Source organism: Jaculus jaculus, chromosome 6 (genome assembly GCF_020740685.1).
Source record: "Jaculus jaculus isolate mJacJac1 chromosome 6, mJacJac1.mat.Y.cur, whole genome shotgun sequence".
NCBI lineage: Eukaryota > Metazoa > Chordata > Mammalia > Rodentia > Dipodidae > Jaculus > Jaculus jaculus.
In genome coordinates this window covers 37,605,002-37,611,028 of record NC_059107.1, presented here as the reverse complement: position 1 = coordinate 37,611,028, position 6,027 = coordinate 37,605,002, and the positions used below count along the sequence as shown (strand labels likewise).

The 6,027-nt window shown below is 48.1% G+C and overlaps 1 protein-coding gene across 1 annotated transcript in view; it reads left to right on the top strand.

Moving 5' to 3' along the window:
• The window catches only part of Podxl2 (podocalyxin like 2), a 27,701-nt gene continuing 21,674 nt past the window's right edge, over positions 1–6,027 (top strand). Inside the window, exon 1 of the mRNA XM_004665123.3 lies at positions 1–273. Within this exon, the coding sequence (XP_004665180.1) occupies positions 15–273 (259 nt within the window). The 5' untranslated portion in view covers positions 1–14. The remainder of the gene's footprint in view (positions 274–6,027) is intronic.

The window sequence follows — 6,027 nt, the reverse complement described above, 5'->3', positions numbered from 1 at the left end:
GAGTGTCCCTGGGCATGTGTGCAGCGGGCACCGATGAGCCTGGCCCCGAGGGCCTCACCTCCACCTCCCTGCTTGACCTGCTGCTGCCTACTGGCTTCGAGCCGCTGGACTCAGAGGAGCCTAGTGAGGCCATGGGCCTGGGCACTGGCCTGGCCCCGGGCTCGGGCTTCCCCAGCGAGGACAGCGAGGAGTCCCGGCTCCTGCAGCCACCGCAGTACTTCTGGGAAGAGGAGGAACTGAACGGCTCCAGTCTGGACCTGGGGCCCACAGCAGGTAGCTCTGCTCTCTTAGAGCACATGGAATGCCAGAGCACGAGGCAGGCTGTCAGGGGCTTCTGGGCTGTTTCCCACCCTAGCTCTCTTCCCTGTCTTCACCTGGTGTCTACCAGGCTGTTAGCCACCGTTACCACCACATCTCTGGGACTGAGCAGCAGGTAACCTCAGGCAATGGTCTATTATTGAACACTCAGGCGGTTTCCAGGTTTAACCACTGCAGAGAATGTTCTTACACATGTTTACACTGTAGGCTGTTTCCATAGAATAAATAGAATAGAATGGCTGGGATCAAAGATTTGTCCAAAAAAAAAAAAAGTTAGCTGGGCGTGGTGTTGCACACCTTTAATCCCAGCATTCAGGAGGCAGAGGTAAGAGGATCACTGTGAGTTCAAGGCCACCATGAGACTACATAGTGAATTCCAGGTCAGCCTGAGCTAGAGTGAGCCCCTGCCTTGAAAAGCCAAGAAAAAAGTTTGTTTTTTTTCAGTCATGGTCCCACCCAGGGACAGAAGATAATGTGAATTAAGCAATCCCAGGAGACTTTCTTTACAAAGTGTCTGGTTTACAAAGGTCTGGGCTTTGGGACAATCACAAGGGAATCCAAGGCTGGTCTCAGAAGAGAGTCACCAACCCACAGGATAGGAAGGTGACCAGATAGAGGAGACAAGGAGACCTGGTCCCTGGCCTCCTTCCCACCCCTCACCCAGGTTCCCACCTGCAGGGGTCTGATTGTTCTCACTGCCCTGCTTCCTGATGAGGGTCTGTTAGGCACAGGGCCACAGCAGCCCACAGTGTGACTGACTGGGCCAGCGTGGGGCCGCAGTGGGGTGGAGGACTAGAGTGTTGATCTGGAGCAGCTCTGCTACCAAGGCCATGAGTCTTTCCAGATGACCTCCAGAAAGGTGGGTCTTGCTCTATTGTGCACCCACCAGAGGTGCCGAGTGCCACTGCTTGACATTTGCCACTTGCCACTATCAAGTTCTGTCACCTAGGAATCTAGGTGACAGCCAGGCATGGTGGCCAAGGCCGGTTGTCCTAGCCCCCAGGGCTGAGGCAGGAGGATCATGAATTAGAGGTCAGCCTGGTCTATGTAGGAAGATCCTATTTGAAAAACAACAATAGAAACAAAACCCAGGGGGACTAGGGGTATGGCTTCGAGGCAAGCTGCCTGTCTAACGTGTGCAAGATCCTGGCTTCCATCTCCCTACCACCGTGGGGGAGGGAAATAAATCTCTACCAATTTAATAGGAAAAAGTATCATGGTCTTGCTTCTTTACAAACTTAGTTAACTACCACTTATTAACTAATGGCATATATTCTCAATATAGACTATGTTTTGAATGTTCTAAGTGATATTACATACATGTTCGGTATAATATATGTCATGAATAGATATGTTAAGTGATCCTTTATAGGTTGCCTTTCTGGTTTGAAACAGGGAGCAGTTAGGCAAACAGGCTGTGGGCCAGGCGGGCTGCAGAGTTCAGTGTCCTCCTATAGCAGCAAGGCATGTAACATTCTAGGCCGCGGTACTCATCCAGGCAGCGGGTGATGATGGTGCCCACCTTGCAGGGACGTGAGGCATTAATGAAACAACCTGCTCCCACTACTTGCAGTGTTTGGCACTTGGGATGTGCTCTGCCACTGTGTGTGATTGGCATCACGCTCACATTTTTTCCTAGTGAGGCTTTCTTTTTTCTTTTTAGATTGATTTTTTAATTATTTTTTAGCCTTTTTATTTTTTGAGATGGGTCTCTTTCTAGTCCCGGCTGACCTGACTTCACTATGTAGTCTCAGGGTGGCCTTGAACTCACAGCGATCCTCCCACCTTTGCCTCCTTAGTGCTGGGAACAAAGGCGTGCGCCACCACACCCGGCTTATTTTATTTTAAAAAATATTTTATTTTTATTTATTTGAGAGAGAGAGAGAGTGAGTGCGCCAGGACCTCTAGCCACTGCAAATAAACTCCAGATGCATGTGCCACTTTCATGCATCTGGCTTAAGTGGGTCCTGGGCAATTGAACTGTGGTCCTTTGGCTTTGCAGGCAAGTGCCTTAACCCCTAAGCCATCTCTCCAGCCCAGGTGCTTTTATTTTTATTCCAGTCATTTTTTTTACCCTATCTTTTGAAATGGCTCTAAATGTTTTGTGTGGTATTTTTTTGTCTGTTTTTGTCTTTCTCTCCCTGAGATATTTACTTTTATTCCTTCTGTTCTGTTGTAATTTTAAGTTCTTACATTTAACTCTAATCAACCAGTAAGTTATTTGGGTGTGTGGTAGAAGGTTGTAGTGACTTTTTGCCGTCACTGTGACTAAATATCTAAGGAACAACTTAAAGGAGGAAGGTTTAGTTTGGGCTCTTGGTTGGAGGGGACACAGTTCATGATGGGGGAGGCATGGTGGCTTCCTATTGGCTGGAGTGAACATACAGCTAAGACTCTTCACCTCCTAACATTTTGGCAGAACAGGAAGCAGAAAGTGGAAAGCAAGACAAAGCTCCCCTCATGGCCCACTTCTTGGTTTCTGTGGCAAGGCTTTCCCTCCTAAGTACCACACAACGTTCCCAAACAGTGCCACCTGCTGGCCACTAAGTGTTCAAACACGAGCCTGTCGGAGACATTTTATATCCCAAAACCACAAGAGGCCCTCATCCCATCGTCCAGGATAAGTAACCCAGAACTGTAAAAGGAAATGAACCCTTTTTCTCTTACACTGATTTTTGTCAGATCTCACATCCCAGCAATGAGAAAGTAACTGATAGACCAGGTTATTCAAAACCTCTTTCAGGGGTCTCCCAAAGTGACCTAAGGCCCTGACTCCCCCACCTCCCAACATGGACCTTTGGGGACAATGAATATCCAGACCATAGCAGATATGACTATAAACCTGACCTGTAGACAGGGAGTTTGGAGCCATCCAGCTGAACTGTCAGAGCCAAGACCCACACCTGAGTCATGAGACTGCACAGCTTTCATCTCCTCAAGCTCACTAAAGGTCGGAGTCAGCGCCTGGAACTTCCCACAGCACATGACACCATGCCTTCATGGAACCCCCTATTGAGTCCACACATTTGAACTTCACCACCACTGTCTGAGGTCAGCAGGGAAGCAGCTATTATCTTTTCTTGACAGATGGTACTACTGAGGCCAAGGGAGGTCAACAGCTCTGTCCGGGGTCACAGCCTGTGTTACACAGAGCTGAGCCTGGAGTCCATGTCTCCAGTCTCCTGGGCAGTGTGTGACTGGCCTGGCTTATTGCCAAGGAAGCACATGGGTAGGACAGTCCAGAAAGGCACACAGTCCATTTTAGGGTCACTAGGATCTTGTGTTATGTCTCATTTCTAGTTTGTTGGGCCTAAAAGACACAGGTCATACCCTCAGGGGAGACATACGTGTATATGTGGGGGTGATGTGTGTGGTGTGGTGTGTATGCGGTATGTACACATGTACGCGCTGGTGTGGCACCTGTGCACTTGCCTGTGGTAGCCAAAGAAGAACAACCACCCACCTATTTTTCCTTGGAATGAACTTCCCTCACTGATTCTAGAGCTTGCTATTTGCGGTCATTAGAATCAGTTGTCTCCCATAAACTCCTGTATTTTGAATGCTTGGTTCCCAGCTGGTGGCAGTTTGGTAGGTGGAGCCAGAGGAGGACTGTTGTTGGGGGTGTGCTTTGGAGTGTTATGGCCAGCTTCTCATTGCCAGAGTTCCGCTCACTCTTGCTGCTTTCTGCCTACTGTTATAGCAAGATGTGATGTCCAGCCTCTGCTCTGCCATGCTGAATCTTCCCCTCGAGACTGTAAGCCAAAATAAAGCCTTTCCTCCCGTCAGCTGCTTTTGTTTGGGTGTTTTGTCCCAGCAGAGTGAAGATAATGACAACGTCATTTGTTGGTCCCAGTGATTCTCCAGTCTCCCGCTCTCCCACAGCACTGGGGTTAGAGATGTGTGTGGCTGTGCCCAGCTCTTTACATACTTCTGGAGATTTGAACTCTGCATGTCTCAAGCCCTCATGCTTTCATGGGAAACTCACTTAACTACTGAGCCATCCCTCTAGCCAGTGCCCTCTCTAAGAGACTCCTGCGTCCTGTGTGGGAACAGCCAGGGAGTTCCATGTGGCCTAGGGGCAGCAGGGAAGGTTCCTGTTCTGACCTTGGCTTCTGTCTTTTTATAAAATGAGTGATGGGTGACTTCTTCTCAGAAGAGCAGCCTTGACAAAGTAGGGGAAATATGGCATGTGAATGAATGGATACTCTACCAGGAATGTGACAGGGTCAACTAATGCATGCAATTCACTAGTGATTAGGAAGTCTCAGCCAGTTTTCTGTTGCTGTATGAGAATGCCACAGACCCAGCCTGGGTAATTTGCCATGAGCAGAAATCTACTTAGCTGATGGTCCTTGGAGGCTGGGTATCCAAGATGGTAGAGCTGCATGTGGGAGGGCACAAGGATCACCTGATACCCTTGAAACAGCAAAGCCTGGGGGCAGGGAGGCTGACAGACTTGCTCTATGACAAAACACTCCCTCCATAATGCTTCAGTCATTCAGAGAGCAGGGAACCATGTCCTTCACTTATTGAAGGTTCTACCTCTTAAGATTATCATAAGGAGAGTTGAATTCCTTCCCTTCGTCCATCCTTCCCTCCTACCATGTAACTGAGACTGACCTGGAACTCACAGTCTTTCTGCCTCAGTGTCCCGAATGCTGGGCCTACAGGTTTATACCTCCATGCCCAGTGAATGACTATTAACTTTTAACATATATATTTTTATTTTATTTATTTATTTGAGAGAAAGAGAGGGAATATGCACACCAGGGCTTCTAGCCACTGCAAACAAACTCCAGATGCATGCGCCCCTGTGCATCTGGTTTATGTGGGTCCTAGGGAATCGAACCTGAGTCCTTAGACTTCACAGGCAAGCACCTTGACCTTTAATCCATCTCTCTAGCCCAGGTCTTGCTCTAGCCCAGGCTGACTTGGAATTCGCTGTGTAGTCTCAGGGTAGCCTTGAATTCACAGCAATCCTACCTCTGCCTCCCAAGTGTTGGCATTATAGGTATATGCCACCATGCCCAGTTCCCATTGAATTTTTTAGAAAACTCTTTAGGGCTGGAGAGATAACTTAGCATTTGAGGCACTTGTCTGTGAAGCCTAAGGACCCAGGTTTGATTCCTTAGTACCCATGTAAACCAGGTGCACAAGGTGGCGCATGCATCTGGAGTTTGTTTGCAGTGGCTAGAGACTATGGGGCACACGTTCTCTCCCTCCCTCTCTCTCTCTCTCTTGCTCTTGCTCTCTCTCTGCCTCTTTTTCTTTCTCTCTCAAATAAATAAATATTAAAAAAGGAAAACAAAAACTTTTTTATTGACAACTTCCACAAATAGAAACACTATCCTATGATCATAATCCCCTCCCAGCATGTTCCCTTTTCCTCTTCTAAAATCCCTCCATCTTTTGAATTCCTTCTTTACATCTAGTCTCTCTTCTATTTTGATGTATGGCCACTAAATGTTTTTTCCAAGGTAGTGTCTCACTTTAGCTCAGGCTGACCTGAAATTTACTATGTAGTCTCAGGCTGGCTTCAAACTCACAGAGTTCCTCCTACCTCTGCCTCCCAAGTGCTGGGATGCGCCACCATGCCTGGCAGTGGCCACTAAATTTTAAGATGACATTCAGGCTGTAGTGCATGCCAAGGCTGTTTCTGTTTCCACTGTCCACCCCTTTCATCTTCCTCCTCTGTAGTAAGACAGTTTT